The sequence below is a fragment of the Impatiens glandulifera genome, chromosome 1 (genome assembly GCF_907164915.1).
Source record: "Impatiens glandulifera chromosome 1, dImpGla2.1, whole genome shotgun sequence".
Classification (NCBI taxonomy): Eukaryota; Viridiplantae; Streptophyta; class Magnoliopsida; order Ericales; family Balsaminaceae; genus Impatiens; species Impatiens glandulifera.
The window spans coordinates 109,601,761-109,627,539 of NC_061862.1; the positions used below are offsets into that span (position 1 = coordinate 109,601,761).

The 25,779-nt window shown below is 33.7% G+C and overlaps 4 protein-coding genes across 4 annotated transcripts; 2 read left to right on the forward strand and 2 right to left on the reverse strand.

Moving 5' to 3' along the window:
* Positions 1–5,886: 5,886 nt before the first annotated feature.
* Positions 5,887–9,637, forward strand: LOC124919543 (FT-interacting protein 3-like). Its single transcript, XM_047459803.1, has 2 exons — positions 5,887–6,101; positions 6,518–9,637. Exon 2 carries the CDS (start codon positions 6,520–6,522, stop codon positions 9,541–9,543), a length of 3,024 nt encoding a protein of 1,007 aa, XP_047315759.1. The 5' UTR covers positions 5,887–6,101; positions 6,518–6,519; the 3' UTR covers positions 9,544–9,637.
* Positions 9,638–12,130: 2,493 nt separating this feature from the next.
* On the reverse strand, positions 12,131–14,324 carry LOC124922812. Its single transcript, XM_047463524.1, has 3 exons — positions 13,938–14,324; positions 13,460–13,514; positions 12,131–12,832 (listed from the first exon to the last, which is right to left on the reverse strand). The coding sequence occupies exons 1-3, from the start codon at positions 14,175–14,177 to the stop codon at positions 12,459–12,461; spliced, it is 669 nt and encodes a 222-aa protein (XP_047319480.1). The 5' UTR covers positions 14,178–14,324; the 3' UTR covers positions 12,131–12,458.
* A 2,735-nt stretch (positions 14,325–17,059) lies between these two features.
* LOC124919544 (UPF0187 protein At3g61320, chloroplastic-like) lies at positions 17,060–19,675 on the forward strand. Its single transcript, XM_047459804.1, has 4 exons — positions 17,060–17,845; positions 17,929–18,096; positions 18,923–19,129; positions 19,215–19,675. The coding sequence occupies exons 1-4, from the start codon at positions 17,174–17,176 to the stop codon at positions 19,395–19,397; spliced, it is 1,230 nt and encodes a 409-aa protein (XP_047315760.1). The 5' UTR covers positions 17,060–17,173; the 3' UTR covers positions 19,398–19,675.
* A 415-nt stretch (positions 19,676–20,090) lies between these two features.
* Positions 20,091–23,833, reverse strand: LOC124922813 (integrin-linked protein kinase 1-like). The gene is made up of 12 exons (XM_047463525.1): positions 23,577–23,833; positions 23,189–23,437; positions 23,046–23,120; positions 22,504–22,584; positions 22,297–22,391; positions 21,741–21,861; positions 21,584–21,663; positions 21,397–21,459; positions 20,895–21,004; positions 20,628–20,713; positions 20,426–20,544; positions 20,091–20,350 (listed from the first exon to the last, which is right to left on the reverse strand). Exons 1-12 carry the CDS (start codon positions 23,727–23,729, stop codon positions 20,212–20,214), a joined length of 1,371 nt encoding a protein of 456 aa, XP_047319481.1. The 5' UTR covers positions 23,730–23,833; the 3' UTR covers positions 20,091–20,211.
* Positions 23,834–25,779: the final 1,946 nt, after the last annotated feature.

Consider the following 25,779-nt stretch of genomic DNA (forward strand, 5'->3'; position numbering starts at 1 on the left):
TTCTTCTTCTGGACCACCTTCTTATTCTGCACATTGTCTTCCTTCTTCTCAATCTTCTCCACAAACACATCATCGCCCACCTTCTTCTGCACCACCTTCTTATCATTGACCACATCCTCCACCTTCTCATTCACATCCTTGAATTAGACAAAATTAGTGATATTAGACTATATGCTCGAAATAGACCATATTCTCGAAAATAGACCATACCTCAATATCCTCATTCTTCGTCTCCTCCACAAGCACATCATTGTCTTTCTCCTCCACAAGTCCATCCTAAAAAAATGATTGAATTAAACTAAATACTAGAATTACACCAAATACACAAATTACACCAAATGCTTGAATTAGACATACCTCAATATTTTCAATCTTCAGCACATCATCCTCCACCACATCCTCAATCTTAGTCTCCTCCACTAGCCCATCCTAAAAAAATAAAATACTCAAATTACACAAAATATTCGAATGACACCAAATACTCGAATTACACCAAATGCTTGAATTAGACATACCTCAATATTTTCAATCTTTAGCGCATCATCCTCCACCACATCCTCAATCTTAGTCTCCTCCACAAGCACAACATTGTCTTTCTCCTCCACAAGCCCATCCTAAAAAAAACAAATACTCGAATTAGACATACCTCAATATTTTCAATCTTCAGCACATCATCCTCCACCACATCCTCAATCTTATTCTCCTCCCCTAGCCCATCCTAAAAAAAATAAAATGCTTGAATTAAACCAAATACTCAAATTACACCAAATACTCGAATTATACCAAATACTCGAATTACACCAAATACTCGAATTACACCAAATACTTGAATTACACCAAATGCTTGAATTAGACATACCTCAATATTTTCAATCTTCACCACATCCTCAATCTTAGTCTCCTCCACAAGCACTTTATTGTTTTTTTCCTCCACAAGCCCATCCTAAAAAAACAAAATGCTTGAATTAAACCAAATACTCGAATTACACCAAATACTCGAATTATACCAAATGCTTGAATTACACCAAATGCTTGAATTAGACACACATCAATATTATCATCATTCACCTTCTCCAAATCTCCCTCATTCACCTCCAAATCTTCCTCATTATCCTCCAAATCTTCCTCATCCTTGTCTTCCTCATTCACCTTCTTTTTCTACACAAGCACATACACATCCACATATTCCTCATTAAATCTTCTCCTTCTTTGTTCCTCCCCTAGTGTGGCTAATAATATGTCAAACTGTTCTTGTAGTTGGTTTAACATATCTTTTATGAGATTTATTTCAGTTCTCATTTTAGTTTTTAGTTCATTTAGCTCCTTCATAAGTTGATACAATCTACATCTATCTTGGGGAGTTGTTGTTGTTGGAGTCATTTGATAGGAATCATCATCTCTTCTACTCGTGGCGCTCTCGACAGAATAAGAGATGCTGGTGTTGGGGGTAGGGTTGCAGGTTCTTCTACTCGTGGAAGGTTTGGTAGGAGTAATTTGTCTTTTCTTTCTCATGTCAGGTTTAAGAGGAACTACATCTTCAATATCTCCAAATTTCCTCTTTCTGTAATCAAGTTCAAAAATGACATCATAAACATTACTTCCCATATCTTCAAAGTCCTCCCTAACATATAAGATCTTCTGTCTTCAGACAATTCCATCTTCTTGACTATCTTGCCTTGCAGGACAGTGTGAAGATCAGAGGCGGTGCTCTTCCTGTTGGATTTGTAATGTATTATCCTTGGGCAGACAGACTCTTGCGCTTGAAGCATCGTATTCCTTGCAAATTTGAGGATAAACTTTTGGATAACCTCATAGGTCCACACTTGTAAGGCTAGTGCGAACCCATATACGGTATAAGAAATATCAATATTCTTGTCTTTGTTCTTCTTCCCCGTGGATTTCTTCTTATCCAGATATAGCGACCTGTAGTGTTTCAGGTCCTATAAGAAAATCTCATTAGCAAATCGTCCGTCAAAGTACAATGCTCGTGAAAGAAACATATAGGTACAATGCTCGTGAAAGCAACATATAGGTATAATGCTCGTGAAAGAATAAAAGAGAAATGCATGCATGCAGAATAAGAACACTGATATAATACTTGTGAGTGAAGAACACTGATATAACGCGTGAATGGTTTTTTTTAATTAGGGAAAAAATTATATATACGATGAAAGACGAGAAATGTCATTCACGCGTTTTCAACTAAAACGGTAAGTTCATAAGCGCGTTTTAGATGAAACGCGTGAGTGACATTTCTCGACTTTCCATTTAAGGGAAATGTCACTCACGCGTTTCATCTAAAACGCGTTTATGAACTCACGTGTTTTAGATGAAAACGCGTGTGTGGTATTTCTCGTCTTCGAGCGGTAATTTGGTTGCGCGAGAAGCAATACGGTCTTTTCGTAAGACAAAATGGCCTTTTTTTAAACTATATCAAGCGGGTCATTTTTATATTTAGCCCTCTAGTAGGGCATGTCATCAAATTTCCCATGTGATTAGGCTAAAAAAATTAAAAAATTATCTTCTCTCTTCTCACATTTTTTTTTTCAAACTTAGGCATCTCCAACGAAACCCATACGCAAGATATTTTCCTCCAACCGTAAACCCAAACAAGCAAAATGGGTTTTACTCTCTTTTTCAAAAAAAAAAAAAAAAATATTTGCGTATATACTGTTCACCCTGCATAATTATTTTATAAAAGGTTAATTAAGTCCTTGAAATATATAACTATATTAATTTAAATATTAAACTTGTTTAAATAAATTATTTGAAATAATTTATTGGTCTTTTAATTTTTAATTTTAAGATAAAAAGTTATAATATTTTTTAAATATTTAATTAAATTATTAAATTGTATTATACTTAAAATTTTATCTAATTTATTTTATATTTTTACGTTATATTTTATAACTTAAGTTTTATAGATTATAAATTTATAATTTTAAATCATATGAATAAACATAGTAAATACATTAAGAAAAAACAACATTATCGTTACATAATAAATAGTACAATAATTAAAAGTACAACATAAATAATACAATAATTAAAATTGCTCAGAAATAATAGAAATGAACGATAGATAATAATTAATAATATGGTAAATTAGCACCACTTCCTCCAAATTATTGAAATAGTCCGAAAATTAGCTATGTGTAAGTGTACTAAGTGTTTTTTTATTAATAATGTTTGTTTTAATACAATATGTTTGTTTATTTAAATGTATTATTGAATTATTTTTTTGTTTATGAATTATTGATATATATACTTAATTTTATTTTAATATTATTAAATGAATGAGAAAAGATTGGGGTTAAATATGTAAAGTTGATAAATATATAGATAATATTAATAAGGTTAAAAAGTTAGTGTAAGAAAGGAATATTCTAAGAATATTCTTTTGGGTTTGGAAATGAGTTTTTGGATTGGAGATGAATTACTGTTTGATGTGACGTTTACTGTATTTTGGGTTTCAGAATGTGTTTGTGGGTTGGAGATAGTCTGACGATGTTAAGTGATTCTCTTTTAATTCCCTTACCAATTTCTCTTGTTATAATTTTTAAAAAAAAAATTATAAATTTAATATTGGATATTAAAAAAATATCAAATTAATTTAATATTTAATACATCTAATCAATCCTATTTGTATTAACTTGGTTATAAGATAGCATAATTAGGCCTGGTTTGTTTCAGGTTATTTAAATAAAGGAGAAAATAATGATTATGGGTGATAAATTTGAAAAAATGATGATGTTTTTTTGATAAAAAGACTTAAAGGATATTCATATATATAAATAAAATAAATAATAATAAGAAAAAAAGCTCACTTAGACGTATGTACTTTTACAACTAGCTCACTTAAACGTATTTACTAATAAAAGGTCATTTAAATGTACGTACTATCAAAAATTGATCTCTTTTAATAACCATGATTAACTTTTATTTTTAAATTTATATATTTATTAATTAAATATTAATATTTTCTCTCTCTCCTTTTCATTTATTATTTCATTTATTACTAATAAATGAACTCTTTATTTTTATCTTTTTTATAATTTATTATTATTTTTATATAAGTATTTATGATTGATTATTTTAATTTTATTATATATATATATGAGTATTCATCATTAATTATTTTAACTCTATATTTTATATATTTTTTTATATTCACATTAATTATTAATTATTTTAAAATTATTTGATCCCAATAATTAAATATAACAATGAAAATTCTTTCAACAATAAAAATCCTTCAAACACAAAAATAAATTAATTAATAATTAAAAATTGAATAATAATAAAAACTCATTCATCAACTAAGAGAGTAATAATCAAATATTAGACAAAACAATTCATTACTACTAATATAAGTCGTGAATAAAAATTAAATAAAAAATTATTAATTTCATTTTTATTTATATTAAACTAAATAAGAAAAAACTCTTTTTTTATTATATTAAATTAAATAAGAAAAAAAACCTTCAAAAAAAATATTACAGTAAAACATAAAATTTATAAATAAGTTATTAAATTTAAAAAAAATGAGTATTTAAAAATATGAGAAATAAAAACTAATAAAAAAAAAGATTAAATATAAAAGAGAAATTAATATTAAAATAATAAAAAAATTTAAGAATAAAATAAATTACTTAGTTTAATTAATGAAAAAGAAGGAGAGAGAAAATATATTAATATTTAATTAATAAATATATAAATTTAAAAATAAAAGTTAACTATGGTTATTAAAAGAGGCTAAATGAGCCAATTTTTGATAGTACATATATTTAAATGATCTTTTATTAGTATATATCTAAGTGAGCTAGTTGTACAAGTACATACGTCTAAGTGAGCTTTTTTCCTAATAATAATTTAAAATAGAGGGTATTTTAGTATTTTGGTTAATAAATTGATTGATTTGATAGATGAGAGAGGAAGTGATGTAATGATTGATTTTGTTAGATTATTTAAAAAACTTGAATAATAACGAGGCCTTATACTCAAATTTAACTTTACTAATTATTTATTTATTAATTTATTATAGGGAATATTAGTAGGATTGAGATTCTTTCAATAGGTATGACATATGAGTAGGGTGACTAGGTCTAATTCCTATTTGAGTGTAATTGATTTGATTTATGAAATTCTAACCATTTAAACTATTATAATTTTTATAATTTGAGATTTTCTTTTAAAAGAATAAATTATTGTATCCTATTGATTTTTTTTTTCAATTATTCTCGCAAATTACATAATTTTAAAACATTCAACCTTCATTTTGATAGTTTGAAATGAATATATCTAAAAAAAAATACTTAATTTAAAATGTAAATACATTCAAATTGATAAAATAAAATAGAAAAATACTTAATTTCAAAGTTAAAGTTGTTTAAAAATTTTATGAAAAATAAAATAAAATTTATTTATTTTTGAATTCTTTCAAATATTTCTCTAAACACGTTCAAGATGTCTATAATAATTTTATTCACGTTTTATTTATTTGATAAAATCTAAAATAGTTAAAACTACTATATTTCAAACCAGTCATATTCGTTACAATTCAAATTCAGTCTCAAATCATTCTAAAACGCATTAATTACTAAAGAAATTTCCAAATAATTATAACTTATTAATATTTAAATGGAGATATTTTTGAAATTTTGTGAGAAATGATTGGAGAAATAAAATTTAATTGAAAAAAATAACGTGGAAGTAAATAATTTAATTGGTGAAAAAAAAATTCTCTTTTTTATTTTTATTTATTTATTTTATTTATTTTATTTTTTAACTCTTTCCATTCCCAAAATTCCATCTTCAACATTTATTTTATTAATTTAGGTATGACTGACTTATTAGAACCAGTAGTAGTGTTTGGACATTTATCCTACTGACTTTCTCCTCCATTTTCCGACCAACGTGTTTTTTTCTGTCTTTTCTCTCTCTCTCTGAAACATCGCAGAAACATTCATTCTTGGTGGAGCTTATTTCCTTGAAAAAACCCTATTCTTTGCAAAAAGAAGACCCACTTCGATCGTTACCATATTTCTCTCTGAAGAAGAAGAAGATTGACAGTTCTCTGAAATCGATCAACTCTACTTAAGGTAATCGTCCTCTTCCAACTCCTCCATTACATGTTCTGTTTCACTGATGCTTTTATTTTTCATCAAAATTTCTGTCTGAATCAGCTCTGGTTCAACGGTTATGTGAAATTTCCAGAAATTTCTTGCTAGAATTGTTAAAAATCCTTTCTTTTTTTCCTTAAAGTTGTGGAACTTTTTGAGGGTTTCTTTCGGAAGCATAATCAGAATCGAATAATCTCATCTTTTGGTTACTGTTCTTCCTTTTAGATCAAAAACCCACTTTTGTTACTTGATTCCTAACTTTAAACTATACCAGAAAATGACCTAGTTGATTTTGAAAGAATGTTCTTGATTCCTATTCAGGAATCTATAAAAAGAACATGGTGGGTTTCATCCTAACCATGCTAATGTTGCTCTTTTTCTTATGATTTGATCAGAAATGAGCGATTTAAAGATCGGAGTTGAGGTTATAGGTGCTCGAAACCTCATGGCAAAAGATGGTCAAGGTTCTTCAAACGCCTTTGTTGAGCTCCATTTAGAGAACCAAAGATTCAACACAACTGTTAAAGAGAAAGACCTTAACCCTGTTTGGAATGAAACTTTCTATTTCAGTGTAAACGACCCTGAAAACATTCGTGCTCTTGTCCTCGATGTGTATCTCTACAACAACAACAAAGATTCTTTCCTCGGTAAAGTCAAAATCAACGGGACTTCAATTGTTCCTTATCCCGATTCTGTCGTTCAATATTACCCACTCGAGAAACGGGGCGTTTTCTCGCATGTTACAGGCGAAATTGGTTTGAAAGTGTTTCAAATAAACGACCCTTCAATCAAATCTTCCATTCCACTTCCTGCCATTGAATCTCCTCCTCTTCCGGTTGCCACTTCTGCCTCATCCATCCGATCAACCGCAACTTCGGTTCAAGATACCACTAGACATGTTTTTTCCTATCTCTCAGCAGCTTTCACTAGCAACAAAAAGGAGCCAAAAGAATCAAAACACACGTTTCATCACCTTCCTAATAAAACCGAATCTCAACAACCTCAAACGCAATCTCAACAGAAACCTCAATCTCAACCTCAACTGCAATCTTATCCACAAGCAAACATGTTCTCGGGTCCATCATCTTACCAATTTGCTGACTTTAGTCTTAAGGAAACTAACCCGATTCTTGGAGCTGGAAGGATTGTCGGGGGTCGTGTGATTCGTTCGGATAAACCGATCACGGGCACTTACGATCTAGTTGAGCCTATGCATTTCCTTTATGCACGTGTGGTTAAGGCACACAATTTACCAAACAAGGACTTAACTGGCGGGCTTGATCCTTTCGTGGAAGTTAGAGTCGGTAACTACAAAGGAATCACTCGGCACTACGAGAAGACATCTGATCCGGAGTGGAACGAAGTGTTTGCGTTCTCGAAGGAGAATTTGCAATCTTCGGTTTTGGAAGTTAGGGTTAAAGACAAAGACACAGTTAAGGATGACTGTGTCGGGTTTTTGAGGTTTGATCTTAACGAGGTTCCAACTCGAGTTCCACCAGATAGTCCGTTGGCTCCGGAATGGTATCGCCTTCAAAACAAGAAAGGGGAGAAGAAGAAACAGGGTGAACTCATGATGGCTGTATGGATGGGAACGCAAGCTGACGAGGCTTTTCCAAACGCGATCCATTCGGATGCGGTTGGTAATTCGTTTGAGAATTCTTCTGCGGCAGCACAATGTCGATCGAAAGTCTACGTTTCTCCTAGATTATGGTACGTTAGGGTGAATGTGATTGAGGCGCAGGACTTGGTTCCTCACGAGAAGTCGCGTTTACCCAACGTTTATGTGAAGGCGCAAATTGGTAACCAGGTTTTAAAGACGAGAAATGTCCAAACTAGTACAATGAGTGCAATTTGGAATGAAGATCTTATGTTTGTTGCTGCCGAACCTTTTGATGATCATTTGATTCTTCATGTTGAAGATCTTGTTGGTTCAAACAAGGATGAAACTCTCGGAAAGGTTATCCTTCCTTTAAGCACGGTTGATAGGCTTCTCGATGATAGAATGGTTCCAACTCGTTGGTATAATCTATCTTATGAGTCGGAGCATGTTAAGGATAAGTTCGCGAGTCGGCTTCACCTGCGTGTTAGCCTCGAGGGGGGATATCACGTTTTGGACGAGTCGACTCATTATAGCAGTGATCTCCGACCAACGGCTAAACAACTTTGGAAACCCTCCGTGGGAATCTTGGAGCTTGGTATTTTGAACATTAATGGACTCCTCCCGATGAAGCAACGAGGCGATCGGGGCACGTCGGACACCTATTGCGTCGCGAAGTACGGTCACAAGTGGGTAAGGACGCGATCAATTATCGACAATTTGAATCCGAAGTATAACGAACAATACACGTGGGAGGTTTTCGATACTGCGACCGTTCTCACGGTTGCGGTCTTCGACAATAGCTCGATAGGTGTATCTGAAACCGAAAACGGGCATGAGAAGGACAAGAAAATCGGGAAGGTAAGGATCAGAGTTTCGACACTCGAAACTGGTAGGGTTTACACGCATTCTTACCCATTACTCGTCCTTCACCCTTCGGGAGTCAAGAAGATGGGGGAATTGCATTTGGCGATTCGATTCACTTCCCCGTCGGTAGTCAACATGATGTCGATATACACGAAACCGTTACTTCCAAAAATGCATTACGTTCGCCCGCTGAGTGTTACTCAGCTCGACACGCTTCGTGTCCAAGCAGTCAAAATAGTAGCAGCCAGGCTCGGCAGGGCAGAACCTCCTCTCAAGAAGGAGGTTATCGAATACATGACAGATGCAAATTCCCATCTATGGAGCATGAGGAGGTCCAAGGCAAATTTCTATCGTCTAATATCGGTTTTCAACGGATTGTTCGCAGTTGCGAAATGGTTCGGGGAAATTTGCCTGTGGAAGAACCCGATCACGACCAGTCTAGTTCACGTTCTCTACATTATGCTTGTGTGTTTCCCCGAGCTGATTTTCCCAACCGCATTTCTCTACATGTTTATGATCGGGATATGGAATTATCGTTACCGACCAAAATACCCTCCACACATGGACACGAGGATATCGTGCGCGGACATGGTGGTTCCAGACGAGTTGGACGAGGAATTCGACACGTTTCCTACCTCGAGAAATGCAGAGTTTGTTCGATTTAGGTACGATCGGTTGAGGAGCATTGCTGGAAGGATTCAAACCGTGGTCGGAGATATAGCCTCCCAGGGAGAGAGGGTGCAGGCATTGCTGAGTTGGCGAGACCCAAGAGCGACTGTTATGTTCATCGCGTTTTGTTTGGTTTCGGCTATTGTGTTCTACACTACTCCTTTTCAATTGTTGGCTGCTTTTGCGGGATTTTATGTCATGAGGCATCCGAGGTTTCGGCATAAGCTTCCGTCGGCTCCAATCAATTTCTTTCGTCGATTGCCAGCTAGGACCGATAGCATGCTCTGATGAGGCAAATTGCGAGAATGTTATTGTTTGTAATAACCACTTTTATTGTCGAAAAAATGGTGTTATTATAATAATGGATTGATGTGAAAATGCTTTGTGTTCTTGGCAATCAAAAAGATTAATGCAAGTTACATATGAAACTAGCCTATAAACTGCAACAATGTCTTTATTGCGAGTGAATGTGACACTTTCTTAGTACATTTTAATTACTCAAAATTAAAATTTTAAAAGTTTAGAGCTTATACCTAATCAAATAAAGAATAATTTAAGAACCTTAATAGTGCACGAAGCAATAAGTACACCAAAATTGCTTCATCAACTATTAAAAAAAAGAATAATGATTTAGGGGCCGAGGGTGGGGCTCCGATCGTAGAGCGAATCTACGTGGCATTGCCACGCTGGATTTTTTGAATTAAAAAAATTAAATAGATTTAATCTGTGACTTTTCGCCTGCCCTTCTCTCTCATTACTCTCTCTTCTGCTCCCTCCTGTGTAAACCCTAGTCGAGCCGTCAGTCTAACCATTGATTCTCTCTCATTAATATCTCTTCTCGCTCCCTCCTGTGTAAACCCTAGTCGAGCCGTGAGGTATTTTCTGTCTCGTCGTGGAAGCGCTCAACCATTTCCATCAATCTCTTCTTGCCGCCACTTGTTATCCGTCTCGCTGTGGAAGCCCCTCGCCTCCTCTTATATTCTCGCCGTACGTATTCTCCAATATCCAATCGCTTCTTGCTATCTATTCTCTAAGATCAATGGATTCTGCTACCGATATCAACATCCCATCTACCGTCCCCCCTAATTTCGACATTGTAACGACTCCGAATGCACGAAAGAGGAAGACCATCCCGAAGACACGAAAGAGGAAGACCAACGATGTTGACAACCAAGATTTTAGAAGGTAAGTTATCTTTTGCGTGTTATATTTCGTAATAACTAGTTATATTGAGCGTAAAATATAGTTATATGAAGCGTACTAAGTAGTTATATGAAGCGTAATTAGTAGTTATATGAAGCGTTATAAGTGGTTGTATGGAGTATAATATGTAGTTATATGGAGCATAATAGGTAGATATATGGATTGTAATAAATAGTTATATGGAACGTTCACCTTTGTCATTTTTTCAGTTCGAAATTGTCAAAAAAAGAAGATTGCCGAAAACAACGATTCCAAACATCCGCACTTCTCCTCAAGGCCTATGTAAACTCGTGAATGGACTGTCGGACCTCCAGAAGCAACCTGTCAAGGACATCGGCTTCGGCTCTCTCCTTTCCTTACGTGTCTCCAAATTGCCATCCTCAATTGCAATGTATTTGTTTGAACACTTCGATAAACTGACGTGTTCCCTGAGTCTGAGCAACCATCAAAATATGGTTATTGACGAGGATGATGTACAATGCATAGTCAAATCATTTATTTGAGATCTATATAATGAGGCAATCAGCTCAATATAACGAAGCAACAAGTACAATATAACGAGTAAATGAGCTCAATATAACGAAGCAATAAGTACAATATAACGAGTCAATAATCTCAATATAACGAAACAATAAGTACAATATAATGAGTCAATGATCTCAATATAACGCTGAAATAAGCTCAATATAACTACAATAATGTGGTAAAAGAGAATTGAGTGAAGACTATTGTTTGTGGTATAGTAGCTGGGTCATTGAATTGTTGCGCATCTGTTGGTTCATCCCGCATTTTTTTCTATAACAAAATTTAACAAGGCAATTAGTTAAATATATTACATCAATATAACTAGGCAATGAGCTCTATATAACGAGTAAATGAGCTCAATATAACAAATCAACTAACACAATATAACGAGTCAAAGAGCTCAATATAAAGGTGTATTGAGCTCAATATAATAGTGTATTTAGATCAATATATATGTGTATTGAGCTCAATATAACCGTGTATTGAGCTCAATATAATAGTGTATTTAGATCAATATATATGTGTATTGAGCTCAATATAACCGTGTATTGAGCTCAATATATCCGTGTATTGAGCTCAATATATTCGTGTATTGAGATCAATATAATGATGTATTGAGCTCAATATAACAATGTCAATATAAAGTTGTATTGATCTGAAGATAAAGGGAGGATAACGATTAAAGATAACGATGAAAAAACACAATATCAAAACATAGTAGTCATATGGATTACCCGAACAATGTCAATATAAAGTTGTATTGATCTGAAGATAAAGTGAGGATAACGATGAAAAGATAACGATGAAAAAACACAGTATCAAAACATAGTAGTCATATGGAGTTACCCGACCACCGTCGATATGGTTCTCCGGAGCAGCCACCGTCGAAATGTATTTATATCGAGTTATATCCCGGCCGCCGTCGATAAGGTTCTCCGGAAGAACTGAATCTATTCTAGGGTTTACAAGAAAAGTTGTCTTGGAGAGGATAGAGAAAAGAGAGAAAGTAGTTCCGTGCGGTTAAATCATAAAGCGAATCTATGTGGCTTTTTTTTACACGCTGGCAAAGCACACATGGCAGCCACGTAGGATTCGCTGTATGGTCGGAGGCCCAGCATCGGCCTCCCTATCACGGCCCTAAAAAAAATTAATTTGTACTAGTTTTCTTCAAGAAATAATCTCTGGTTCTAAAAACAAAAAGAACCACCAAAGCAACAAGAAAAATTATCAGGACCAAAGGCATATGTGGATGGAATGTTGGCTCAACTTGTAAATCCTAAACCTAAAGTGTCGAAAACCAGTTTGCATTACGCATCGCCATGATCGCTTATAAATTTGACATTACAAAATATTAGATCAACGCAAAAGGGTCAATATAAAGTGCCCATATCCTCAATAGTTTCAGCTGAGTTTAAGTTTTGCTTATTATAAAGCAAACTAAGGATTTGAAGACCATACAGGGGTTACAATATAGATCACGATGATGATGACGGCGGTGCAGCCTTATCATCAACTATCACCTTAGCGGCCCTATATGCTTCCTTTGTTCTTCCATAATACACAGGTTCGCTATTCCCAAAAGAAGAGGTGAAATTCCAACCGAAAGCTGATCCTCCCACGAAAAATCCCACATTGTTTTTACCATCTTCTGACGACAATTGTCTCTCGTTTGTGTTTCCTGTTGGAACAGCCCTGTCTTTACTAGGTTTCACAAATTTTCTGTCTGGCTGAATGTCTTGGCCATTTGGGGTGTCTTTAACTGGTCTGCCATTATTAGAATTCTCCAAAGAAGAAGAGACTGCTGGCTCTGCTATCATCTCTTTGTAAAAACCCATCAGAATCTTCATCTCTGAAAATCACAGATAATCAAATCACACAATTATTCTCAAACAGTAATACGATCTCATCCACCAGATAAAAGACAAAGAAGATATCTGGTTCTAAATCAGCTCATTATAAATAAGTAAACTAATGCGAATGAGCTGAATCAAACAAGCTCAAAACAATTTTAGCGAATAAGCTGAAAAACTTTAAACAAGCTGATCGATTATGCATATCAAACACACCCACAACAGCAATGCGAATAATCTCCAAGCTATCAAACGCACACAAGCAATTAGCAAATAAGCAGCGAATAATCTGAATCAAAACTAACCCAAAAACTAAGTATTTTTACTTATTCAAAACGTGGGTAATTTAGACTAATGTTCCTAGAACATGTTCAAATCTTGGCATAGTATAGACATTGTTTGTATTTATAAGTCGCATTTACATCAACTCTATTAATACAAACTTAATCAAATAAAGAAAAAACTAGAAAGTATATCGTGTTCCTCACCTAGAAACAACCCAACTATAGGAACAAACCAAACAGTTATTCGAAACCCTAATCTGATTTAACCTCAAATGAGAAACAGTAGAAAAATAGTCTTCAAGAGTATGCAGAATAAAGAACAATTTCATTGCAAAATCTTACGTTCTTGAATCTTACGGGCTGCATCGCATTTCTGGAAGTCAGACGTTTTCAGTACCTTCAAGAAACACACACAAAATCAGACAATTTAGATAATCAACGCATCTGGAAACACATAGAAACATTAAGATCAATACATGAACACATCACACAATTATATGAATCAATGCTCCATGAAGAACATAAAACCGCAAATACTACATTATCTATTGCAAATATCTAAAAGGGAATTACAGTATCTTAATTCAAAGAATACAGTTACTAAATAGCTACTTTCAAGTAAATTCCTTTGAAGTTTATCAGAACTACAGCATCTCGATTCAATAGCAGTTCTTGTTATGCCAACATTTCAGTGTTGAATTGAAAAACAAGGATACAGGAAAAACCCACAAAAAGTGTTCATCAATGTAACAAATTACAGTATATATAGTGATAGATCTGAAAACCCTTATAGCAAAATCAGCTAGGTCTAGTAATATACCTCGATGAAATGGGGACGAAGGTCTTTAACAATGAGTCGCATCTTGTAGTACGGCGAGTCTTGAATGTTTTGGTTAAGGGGTCTCTTCTTGCTTTGAGGAGGAAGGGTTGATGGCGGCGCCGGCATCGGAGGTTGAGATTGAGGGAGGGTTTGATTTTGGGGTATGTTGGAATCTGGATCTGGTTTAGAATCTGGGATTTGAGTTTGAGCAGGGGTTTGAGCGGGCTTAGGTTCTTCCATGGATGCTCCCTTACTTCAAACAAGTAGCCAAAGGAGAGATCTTTATTATATTAAAAGAGTACAGACTCGCCCTCAAATAGCTTGATGATGATGATGAAACTTGGGCGTGCTCATTTATGTCCGATGATTCAACTCCTTTTGCTACACTCGTCTTTTGTTTTCTTTCTTTAATAAGATATAAAATTAATAAGATTCCGACCAAATTGTCTTTCTTTTTTTTCTTTTTTTTAAGTAAATTGTTCTATTAGATATTTAGATCAAAATAGAGAAATTTGAGGAATTGATCTAAGATAGTTTTAAATGCGCAGGTGACCTAGATTTAAATTAAATTATGCAAATGACCAGTTTAAAGTATTATAACAAAATTACCTACGTCTCAAGCGAAGGGTAAGATCGTCACGTAAAGGGGCTGGATCGTCACGCGAATGGACATGATCGTCACGCGAAGGGGCTGGAGCTGGATCGTCACGCGAATGGGCATGATTGTCACGCGAAGGGGCATGATCGTCACGCAAAGTGGCATGATCGTCACGCGAAAGGGTAGGATCATCATGTGAAATGCATGATCGTCACGCAAAGGGCACGATCAATCTTGACTTTTCACATGCATTCCCTGCGAGTGACGATCCTCCTCTTCGCGTAACACGAATAGGGTATTTTCGTCAAAAAAATTTCAAGTGATTACCAACACAATTTAATTTATGCGCTGGTGACCAGCGCATTTAACCCCTTTCTTAGGGTCATTTCATCAAATTTCTCCAAAACATCCCAAAATTTTTTCATTTTTACGAGTTGGGTATTGAATTTGTGCAAATCATAAAAAAAATTAAATATGGTATGGGCATTGAGCAAAAGTATACACTAATTTTTTATTTTTAAAATTATAGTAAAAGAAGAGATCTCTAGAGATGTAAACGATTCAAATCGTTCGCTTTGTACATCAAAATGTAAAATTAATCTGCTCAAATCGGTTTGAGACTTCGATTTCATTTATTGGTAAATTAGAAAATTGATTTAATAGATTTTTTTATTTTTAGTCATAAATTATTATTAAATAATACAATTATACATTTAAAAAACAAGTATATAATATGTATATTTGCTTGAAAAATAAATAACAATTATTTTTACATTGTAATTCAATAATAAAAAACAATTATTAAAAAAAATTGTTTAGTATCACTTTTTTATATATAAATAATAGTTGTTTAAGCATAACGACAAAAACAATAAAAACACAAGTGTTTGTCTTCTCACAAAACACAACGAGATTAACCATTGAGGAATAACAATGAAATATAAACAAAAAATATTCACCAACAAATAAACATAACATAAAATCAATCTTTGATGAGTTTGGAGATCTGAAAAAATATCAATGACTTCATCGACCGTCTCCACCGGTTTTTCAGAAGTGATCTCTCTAAGACCATCTCCAACCCACAAACTTATTCTCAAACCCAAAATGCAGTAAATGTCACATCAAACCAGTAATTCATTTCCAACCCAAAAACTCATTTTTAAACCAAAAGAATATTCTTAGTTACACTAACTTTTTTATATTTATCAATTTTACATATTTAACCCCAATCTTTTTCAATTAATTTAATAATATTAAAATAAAATTAAGTATATATATCAATAATTCATAAACAACAAAATAATTCAATAATACATTTAAATAAACAAACTTATTATATTAAAACAAATTTATTAAGTAATTTCTATGTTTATTTGTATCATTTATAATTAGAAATTTATAATTTATAAAATTTAAGTTATCAAATATAACGTAAAAATATAAAATAAATTAGATAAAATTTCAAGTATAATAAATTTAATAATTTAATTATACATTTAAAAAATATTATAATTTTCTATCTTAAAAATAAAAAATATAAGTTTAAGAATTAATTTATATGAATAGAAATTAAAAGTTATTAAAAAAAAAATAAAAAAATAAGTCTAAGGGTCATTTTTTAAAAATGGCCAAAATGGTGTAAATGAATAGTGATACTGCATATATGAGTTTTTTTTGGAGGGGGTGTGAATTCCCATTATGGGATTGCGTTTGTCGTCCGATTAGAGCAGAATTTGCGTTTGCGTTTGTGTTTGGCGTTCGGTTGGAGATGATCTAATCATTAAATAATAGCGTTGTGGAATAAATGAATCGGTCGACCGCGATCACTGAATGACATACTATTCATTTCAAGTCAAATAGTTCACCAGAAAGTAATCGGAATGAGACTCATCGACTCAATTCGATCGAGCTCTCGATTTTTATCCAGATATCCCAACAAGCGACGATTGACTCAAACATCACTCATTAAATGTCAATCATATTCCAAAGTAGGCATCAAATCGTAGTGACTCATTTGCAATGTAAAAGCAAATGAGGTGTCGTCTCCACCACTTCACAACACATTCTATAATGACTAACCATAACGCACAGTTTTTATGCATATATCGTCTGTCATGCATGAAAAATGGTGCGTTATGATTAGTCGTTATAGATTGTGTGGCGAAAAGGTGTTAGTCATTTAGATATAATTATATATTAAAATTTTAACCATGATTGATCGTTCATTTGGTGTTTTGATCATCACAAAGCCAACTAACTAACCGAATCGTTAAATTCGATATAGCATAAATTGAGTTGTTTACATTGCACCAATAAAAACAACATCCAATATACAAATATCCTAAAATTAAACACTTTTGAGGAGTTCACAAGAGAATAGAGTAAATTTTATTCCTTTAATATTTCTAAATTTTATTTTTATTCAAAACAACCTAATTAAATAATGGTAATAATGTTGAAAATAATAGCTGCCTTTTCCATCCAGATAATGCTGCAATCAAACCAGGCCTTATTCCTCACCCCACCTTTGTCTGAACAAGAATCATGATTCATGTCCCCTGTACATTTCTTCTCTCTCTCACACTCTCTCTTCAGTCTTCCCAAATCCAAACCCAAACCCTAGTTCATCCCAGCAATGACAAAGCCCAAATGCACCATCAATACAACTTCACCTTTCAACTTATCATCATCATCACCACCTTTCCCTTTTCATCTCACCCTCAAACGTTTACACCCATCCATTCTAACCAAACCTTCACTCAAAATCCTCTCTTCTCAACAATCCCAATCTTCAGATCAACCCTTTTCTCTAATCTCCATCATCCGCACCATTCCAGACTGGGCCGACAGCGTTAAAGAGAATCGAATGAAACAAAACCGTCCCTTATACAACCACGACGATTGGGTAGAACACAGAAGCTCGACCAGACACATTCGACATCTTTTATCAAGCCTCTCTTCTCGTGTCATCCTGTCTCTAGTTCCTCCTGTTTTTGTCCTGACTACAGTCGCCGCCTTCGTTGCTAGCTATAACACCGCCGTGTCAATGCACTTGCTACCTGAGTTTTTACCTGTTTTGAGAGCTTCGTCGTTGCCTTATCAGCTGACGGCGCCGGCTCTGGCTCTGTTACTGGTTTTCAGAACGGAGGCTTCTTATTCAAGGTTGGAAGAAGGGAGGAAAGCTTGGATAAAGGTGATTGTTGGGACTAATCATTTTGCTAGACAAGTGATGGCGAGTTGTTCAAGTGATTCTTTGATGAAGAAGACACTTTTAGAGTATATTATTGCTTACCCAGTAGCACTCAAGGTTGAAATTTGATCTGATTTAGAATTTTTAGTGTGTGTAAAGATGATGATTTGTGAACTGAAAATGGTTTCTTTTGTATGCAGTGTCATCTGATTCATGGTTCGAATATTGAGAAAGATTTACAAGGTATACTCGAAGTTGATGATTTGGATGTAGTTTTGAAATCGAACCATTCTCCTCGCTGCATTATTGAATTCATCTCTCAATCTATTCAGTTATTGAATGTTGAGGATTCCAAAAGGAATTTGTTGGTAAGTTTCTTCCTTGCATATATATATTCAGTCATGATCACTCCTCACTTCAACTTAAAAGTGTTTTAAGGGAGAATCAACCTACAATTTAAGCACAACTCATGTCACTTGAGCTACCTTAATGGGTTTTCTGCCTTGCTTATGTTATCAGTTATTTTCCTTTGAAACATTATTTTTGTCAAATATCTTGAATGAATGCTGATTTACATGAGATAATATTATGAAACATAACTTTTTTTTTTGTGACCCGGGTTTATTTCTGTGTGGCTAGAACATGAAATCTTTGGTTTCGTAGGTAAGACTATTTTTTGCCACTTGAGCTACGGTATCTCGAACATAACATTTGAAAAAGTGAAGTAATCGCGAACGTAACTTCATGAAAACATAACTTTTTGCCACTTTTTAAAACTCAGATCAAGCTCCAGAAAGTGAAGTAGAGTTCATTTGAAAAACAACATTTTTGTACACTTTGATTAGATATATTGGAAGTCGCGTAGCGTAATCTTCAAACACATCTTGACGACAATCCATCCGAATTGTCCAATTACCGCGGAATTTGAATAGTGTAAACCTCTCAAAGCCATTTTTTTGAGCTAGACACCTTTTTATAGGTGTTTTGGATTAAGATGCACCCCAGTTCCAAAACAAATCCCAACTGGATTCAGACCTAGATGAGAAAAAAATGTTCCCAAATTTGGTTCCATTTTGAAACACTTTGTATTTGGCATCCAAATGTGAACCAGCAAATTCTAAATATGTGTCTGACTAAGTTCTGATCTTTTATAGTTTTCTTGAGGTCTTAACCACATAAATTATGTATGGGCAGGAATCAAATATGAGTTACTTACATGAAGGAATTGGTGTTTGTGAGCAGTTGATAGGAATACCAATACCTCTTTCCTATACTCGCTTAACCTCTAGATTTCTAGTCCTTTGGCATCTTACTCTTCCTATTATACTATGGGATGATTGCAACTGGATCGTCGTTCCAGCTACTTTCATAAGCGCAGCTTCACTTTTCTGCATCGAAGAGGTCTCTTCTCTCTTTCTCTGCTCTTGAGCACCACATATATAGCTTATTAGCTGATAAATGTTTTGTCTAATTATGATAATTGAAGGTGGGTGTTCTTATTGAAGAGCCATTCCCAATGCTTGCACTTGATGAACTCTGTAAGAAGGCTCGGCAGAGTATTCAGGAAGCTGTTTCATCGGAAAAGTTGGTTCAGGCGAGGCTTAGAGCTAAAAGAAAGGAGGAGCAATCAAGTGAACAGACATCATCAAATGGTTGGCCAAATTCATAATAATTTTTTCCTCTATATATAATCCAGCTGCCAAATGTATATTTATAATGAACAGGAGGAGGCCTACTTGTATAGTTAATTAGCTTTAGAGTTTAGCAAATAGGACACTTAATTAAAGTGACAAGTAATCCTTCATCTTGTTGAAAATGTATTAAATGAATGGCTGGACATTTCCATTAATTGGTTATAGACTGTTCATAGATCATCAAATGGAATGAAAAGTTGGTCCATGTAATTATATCACTAAATATTATCTTAATAGACTTATTTATACTTCATCAATTTTCATGACAGTTATTTATCCCTAAATAAGAAACTTATTAGGTCAGGTTTCTTCTTTTTACAAAAAGAAATTGACAGGATCAAGATACAAAAGTATTTGGATTTAGCCAATATGCATAATCTATGAGGAACTTTATTGAAGTTACATGATTCTATAAGTTTGACATAAATTAAAAATTGTATTTATTGTTTCTCATTCAAATATCAACATATTAGATTAGTTCAGTTATTTAACTAAATATCAAACCCTTTAGATTAATTTATTATTCATCAATATTCATGACAGCTATTTACCCCCAACTAAGGAACTTCTTCTGTCAGATTTCTCCTTTTTTCTCCAAGATCACATTTAAAACCTGAACTTTGTTTGACAAAAATTAAAAACAATTATTGACATTTTCTCATTCAAACCAAACCAAGCTACATGACTTTTTATTGAAGTGACATGATTCTAGCACCAAGTTACATATAAAATGACAAATCTATGGAATGGGACTATACACATAAATAAGTACACAACAACAACAGACCTTCATAGAACAATACAGCTACAGCATGTTCCCATCACTTTCTTCAACTGAAGTCCCTGTTGGATCATTTCTAGCTGTGAGATAATATCTTCAAACGTGGGCCTACAACATGGATTCTTATCCCAACATTCTCTAAGAAGCCTTCACAAAACAATGGAAAGAAAATTACAAAAACCAGCAAAAATATTGTCAAGCTTATAGATGGATGATACTTACATCTTAATAGGTTCGGGGTATATACGAGAAGAGAGAGGTGGTCGATAATCTTCAAATGCTCGCCTATCTGCGATATGTTCTGCAGGTTCTCCCCTGTTAGATGGACCACCTTGAAACATCTTTCATAAAGCAAAAGTGGAAAAATATCAGGACCAATTAAATGGCAGCATAAATAAATTGTTTTCATATTAAGACAAAATACCTCGTGTACAATTAGAGCAAATGAAAAGACATCAACACTCTTCCCGTAGGATTCTCTCCTGTAAACTTCTGGAGCCATGTAACGATCTGCAAACCAGCTTATTAAAATCAGAAAGAAAGTCACTATCTAGAGATATTTAGAAAAAAATGACCAAAATGTATTTGGCCGATGATTTGAATGATATGATGGTATGATTAGATATTAGGTTATTTGAAAATAATCCACATCAAACAAGGCCTTAGTTTCAACGAGGGTAGCGAAACTAACAAGATCCTGTTCCTCCTGTCATTTTGTAACCCAAATCCTTCTCCTGCACAATTTTGCTCAAACCAAAGTCTGTCACTTTAATCCGACCAGCTTCATCTTGTAGTACATTGCTGTACAACACAGTGGAAAATTATCAGTGAGCAAGGAAGAACTAGAGAGTATTCTAAATTCAATGTTGATATGAAGAATTAGGCTAATGATATACAAGTGGTAGCTTGAAGTTGACACCAAATTATTTTCAGAACAGTTCGGAGATAATCAAGGTGGTGCAAAAAGACAGATTTTGCAGAGAGTTTTGAGATATGATGATTTCTGTAGGTTTATCAGTTTGGGAATGCTTTTGTGGTTCTTTGGAGTTGATTGACATTTGACTATAACCTCCTTGAGTTTTACCTTCCCCTTTCTTTTACTTTTTCTCTATGTTTTTATTGAAAGAAGTCGTCTTCATGACAACTTTATTCATACAAATTTTAATATTTAAAAGAAGAGATAAAGCAATGACCTTGGCGTTAAATCTCTGTGGATTATTGAATGAGGTTTATGCTGATGAAGATAATTCATACCCCTGCAAAATCAATTATTGCATATAAAAATGATTTATATTGACATCCATATTTAAACATGTACCATATTTATTAATTAAAAGACTAGTAATTTAAGCAATATATGCTTTTGGAGAAAATATTTACCTAGCAATATCTAGAGCATAAGCAACAGCAGTAGATGAATCGAGTCTTCCCCTCCTACTTAAAATATCATATAAACTTCCCTGGAAATTCAGTTAAAAATGATACCAGTAACTGTCAACCCAGAAGCAATATATCCTACGAGGGAATGAATCCTCACATTCGGAAGATACTCAGTTAGGAAAATTAGGTCGTCTGAATGCTTTAGAACGCCAAGGAATTGTACTATGTTGGGATGGCGCAACTTCTGCCATAAAGCCAATTCCTTGATGAAGGATTCCCTATGTAACAACATATTCAAAATGGGCAACTTAAAAAACCCAATAACAAAAATTGTATGTCTTAGTAGAGATATAGAAAAAATCCCGAAAGATGAGAGGAGACTGAACTTCATTCTAATCTCAATACAAAGGGCCCATCTGATAACACTTTATGTTTCAGGATCAGAATCCTGATCTAGAAACCGTCAATAAAATTTTAATCTGTGACTGACTGACTGAGTTTTGTTTCCAAATGTGATCTCATAGTGGATTCAGATGATATATGTAACATAAAAAAGTGTTACCAAATGGGAAGATTCTAACTATTTATATATTTACAAGGGGCGCTAACCCCACCCTACTATTTACAACTGTCAAAAATGGATATTGCAAGAATGGCATGCGGTTCTTCAGATAATAGTGCAAATGCAAGAGAATTCTTGTAGATAAACTCACTTAACCAAATCATTTGATGCAATGGAAGATCGCATAGTTTTTGCAGCTACTTCAGTACCACGCCACTTCACCAAATAAACTTCCCCATATGAACCCTGTTGACATATGTTACATTTTTAAGTACAAAACATGCAACACTTTCTATTGTTATATAGAATTTAGATGAAACATCAATAAACTTTGCTTGGAAGTTGTAGGCGTTGTTACCTGTCCAATAAGTCTTGCACCTTTCATGCCCACCTCATAATAATCAATTAAGCAACATGGTGTTTGGGGTTCATGGGTAATCTGTTTTAATCAAATAAATCATTTGCATAAGCATACAACAAAATGAAATCCAATAAGACATCTAATAACTTCCTAGCTAATAGTTGTTCAATTGTAAATTGGAGAAGTCATGAGAAAACTAAAGAAAGAAAACAACAAGACACGAAAAATGAACAACATAGAATTCAATGTGATATGAAGATCTAAATCATGCAAGAGAAGAAGCTTAAGGAGCAATCAGATGAGGTACGAAAGACTTGGAAGTTGAATCACAGGAATTGGCGAAAGAATGAGGCTAGAGTTGTGATGATTTTGGTAGAGTTGCGTTTTAGGAGGTATTATTGTTGGATTGTTTATTTAGAAACTGGTATCATATGATCATAATATCTATCCAGGCTATCTGCATGTTGTGAGACTTTCTCATCTTTCCTTACTTGATAGTTGTATTTCATTAATACAAATTTAATTTCAAGAATACTCACTGGATCATTTCCACCATGAGCCTCCAAGATTTTGCATATTTCAACATGGCCAGCACTTCGAGCATCTGAAAGTGGCTGCAAATATATTCTTGTCTCTCAAATGGTCATGAAATTGGACAGGTGAATTAAAAATAAGGACTTACTGTTCGACCCCAACGATCCCTGTAATTTACATCAGCACCTTTTTCAAGAAGCAGGACAATAACTTCAGTCCATCCCTCACAAGATGCTAAGTGAAGTGCTGTTCTCCTATCATAATCAGCTAAATTAGGCTCTACTCCTTTCTCCAACTCTTGAATCACACCAGCTATGTCACCCTTACTTGAACAGTGAAGAAGACGATATGGACCACTCTCCGAGTCTATCTTTTGTGAAGGAGGAGTCATACACTGCTGAAAAATAACTTGCCAGCAAAAAAGGGGGTTAGGAATTATCTCTGTACGAGCAATAATATTAACAAGAAACAAATATACCCTTTTGATGGAAACCAAAAACAAGTGTGCGATAATGAAAAAGAAAACTAGGGTTTACCTCATCCATGACGACTTGGAAAGAGTACGGAACTAGAGCATATTGAGAATTTATAAGATATAGAGATGCGTCGTGTATCGATGTGCGGAGGAGATAACAATAATTGATTGGTATCATCATCACTTTGACCTGGAAAATCGAAGCCGACTGCATGTGTATTATCGCGTTGAATGGGAAATAATTCTTATATGATGGCGACACAGTGATCTGCAAGCTTTGGTAGAAACGATCATCTTGTTTGTCTTCAAAGACCTTCCGTTTCCCGCCGTTCCATGAACTCAAGTGCTAACTCAACCAACTATATATTAATCAAAATTTAATTAATTTATGCATAATATAAAATAACATTTATCAAATCAAAATATAAATGAGAAAAATAATGTTTATTATAAATTTTTTAAAATTAAAATTATAATTAAAAAAATTCAATTGTTTTTTAAGAACGATTCTAAATATGAACTCGTCTAAGTTCGTTTGTGTTTAATAATGATTATGAATAAAATATAGCAAATCAAACAAATCAATCAAGCGAAAAATTATCATTGCACATGGTCAGGCCGACTAAAAAATTAAGAACTCGAAAAAAATATTCCCGCGCGACCGAGGCTGACGAACCTAACCCAGTTTTCATAATTTCCCTATTGTTTGCATATTTTGTGTAATTTTGATTTTATTATTTGTATTAATTTTTTTAAATATAAATTAAAAGATTCACATAAACATGGAGAAACACCATTAGCACTAGGATAAACAAGAAAATGGAAAAATTAAATTATAAACTGTAAAATTAAAATTTTAAAATAAAATTGTTGTAGTAGAGATCTTCAGTGCCCTATGTGACATATCACTTTTATTCATTTCTACCTGGAACCAAATACCAAATTCATAAAGAATCTTTAATTATGGCGTGCACACGTTTAAATTATTTTCATAATTTTAAAAATTTAGTAGTGACTCTCTAGTCGCTCTAGTGAAAAAGAGACATTTATTGACAGATTTTATCGAGAGATGTATAATTTTTTCGGTAAAGATCCCAACAGAAAAAAATATTTCGTTATTAAAAATATTTTCCGAGAGATGTATAAAACTTTCGGTAATGAGATTTTTCACCGAAGGTTTTTACAAATCTTTCGATAATACCCCAAACCCCAAACACAAAAATAATTTTAAGTGTTGGAATGTGGAAGTACCGAAAAATGTATATACATCTTTCGGTAAATATTCATAGTAGCGAAAGTTTTTCAAACATCTTTCGATATTTTCTTTTCCCAAAAAAAACAGAAAATAATTCTAAGTGTTGAAATGGGTTAGTAGCGAAAGTTTTTCAAATATCCTTCGGTATTTGCTCTTCCCAAAAAAAAAACAAAATTATGGTTAATAACAAATTTTTTTAAATATCTTTCGGTATTTGCTCTTCCCCAAAAAACAGAACTCAACTTGGGGTTAAGGCTATAGACAAAAGCAGAGAATCGATTATGATAAAGTCTTTGCTCCCGTCATGAGAATGAAGTCAATCCGACTTCTAATCTCGTTAACTCCTCATAACTAATGGTCGATTCTATAGATGGAAGTGAAGTCGGCCTGTCTAAATGGAGTGTTGAAGGAGGGGGTGTACGTCGAACAACTTCTTATTTATATGAGGAGAGGAGATGAGAAGAAGATGTTGAGATTGAGAAAAGCCCTCTACGAGCTGAAGTAGGCTTCTCGTGCCTGGAATGAGAGAATTGATGAGTATTTCAAGAAAAATGGGTATGATCAATATCCGTATGAGCATACCTTGTACAAAAAGAAATCATAAAATAATATGATGGTAGTGACTCTCTATGTCGACGATATCATATTCACCTTAAGCAACACAAAACTGATTAAGGAGTTCAAAAAGGTAATTAAGAAAGAGTTTGAGATAATAGACTTAGGTCTGATGAAGTATTTTCTTAATCCAGAAGTGAAGTAGTCAGATGAAGGGATTTTTATATCCCAAGAGAGGTACGTGCTTGAAATTTTAAAGAAGTTTTAAATGAAGGACTGCAACTTGGTTTGTACTCCAATGGAACTAGACACTAAACTCTCAAAGTTTGATGGAGGAGAACGAGCTGATGTTGGAAAATATTGAAGCTTAATTAGAAGTCTAAGGTATCTTATAAGTACGAGACCTGACATAATGTTGAGTGTTGGGATAACAAGTAGATTAATGGAGGATCCA